Below are 1,218 nucleotides of genomic sequence, written 5' to 3' on the forward strand. Positions count from 1 at the left end.
AATATTTTAATAGTGTAATTCTGAATAATTCATATAGTTGTAACTGTCAATTTTTTCTTACATTATTAAGTTACTTTAAAAAATATACACAATAAGTAACAAATAAGTCAGTAATCCTGCAGCGTAAGAACTTAGATATTTTCTAAGAAATAAATTAGTACAGGTCTGAGGCATTTGCGGAACAATACAAAAATGTTATCACAGGGCCACAGGGCTGGTTTTCATTTGCTTTTTGGTTCAACACCGGCGGACGCGGATGTTAGCGCCACCGCTAACGGATAAGGTGAGGTTAAATGTGATGGGGACGTCCTCGAGGCGTTTGGGGCCGTCATCGGGGAGCTCAAAGTGCAGGCGTGGCACGAGGACGGCCGCCACCGTCTTCAGGAACATCATCGCGTACCTCTGGCCGATGCAGTTTCTGGGTCCTGCGCTAAATGGCAAGTACGCGAAAGGGTGGCGGCCACGAGCGTTCTCCGGGAGGAATCGGTCTGGGTCGAACTTGTCCGGCTCTGGGAACGACTGCGGGTCCCGGTGCGTGTAGGGCAGCCAGAAGCCCACCGTGCAGCCGCGCGGAATGGTGAAGCCAGACGGCACGGTCAGGTCCTCGGTGATGTGGCGAAACATCATCGGCACGACGGTGAAGTAGCGCAGCACCTCCTTGATCACCCGTTCAGTGTACTGCATGTTGCTCAAATCCGAGTGCTGCAGGGAACGCCCTCGGTCCTCGCCTAGGACGTCGTTTAGCTCCTGGAAACAAACAAATGTCCCATTGAAGAGTGATTACCAGGTCTGTAAGGACGCAAGGAAGTATGGGTGTGATAACTGCATTCTCAGCCTGCATTTGACATTCTGCTAACAAACAATGCACTCGTATACACAACAGTAATACTCACGAAATTGCCAGCAATACTTACAAATTTCGAAAGTAATACTGATCGTTGTGTCACTAAGTACTTAAGATGCCACTGTTATTCAATTCATTAGTTGAAAACGTGATGGTAAATTCCAAACTTAAATGGAAAATAATGAGACTGTAGCATCAAAAACAATGTGACAGTTTTCACAGGTGAAAAGGAATGTGACGTCCCACTAACTAATTAACACTGGGCTCTTCGGTCTCTTTCTAAGTCGTTACTAACAAAATAATCAACATTACTAGCGAACTAGCGAGAACCCCACTCCTCTTTTATCAGTAATCGCTGACAAGAAGAGGGGGGG

At 46.5% G+C, this 1,218-nt stretch overlaps 1 protein-coding gene across 1 annotated transcript; it reads right to left on the reverse strand.

The window, feature by feature from the left end:
* Positions 1–204: 204 nt before the first annotated feature.
* On the reverse strand, positions 205–747 carry LOC127752052 (cytochrome P450 4V2-like; the record flags this gene model as incomplete). Its single annotated transcript, XM_052276566.1, has 1 exon — positions 205–747. A coding segment is annotated over one exon (510 nt), but the record flags the coding sequence as incomplete, so codon positions are not given.
* Between the last annotated feature and the right edge of the window lie 471 nt (positions 748–1,218).

This window comes from Frankliniella occidentalis, unplaced genomic scaffold (assembly GCF_000697945.3).
Source record: "Frankliniella occidentalis isolate FOCC.00 unplaced genomic scaffold, Focc_3.1 Scaffold3413, whole genome shotgun sequence".
Classification (NCBI taxonomy): domain Eukaryota; kingdom Metazoa; phylum Arthropoda; class Insecta; order Thysanoptera; family Thripidae; genus Frankliniella; species Frankliniella occidentalis.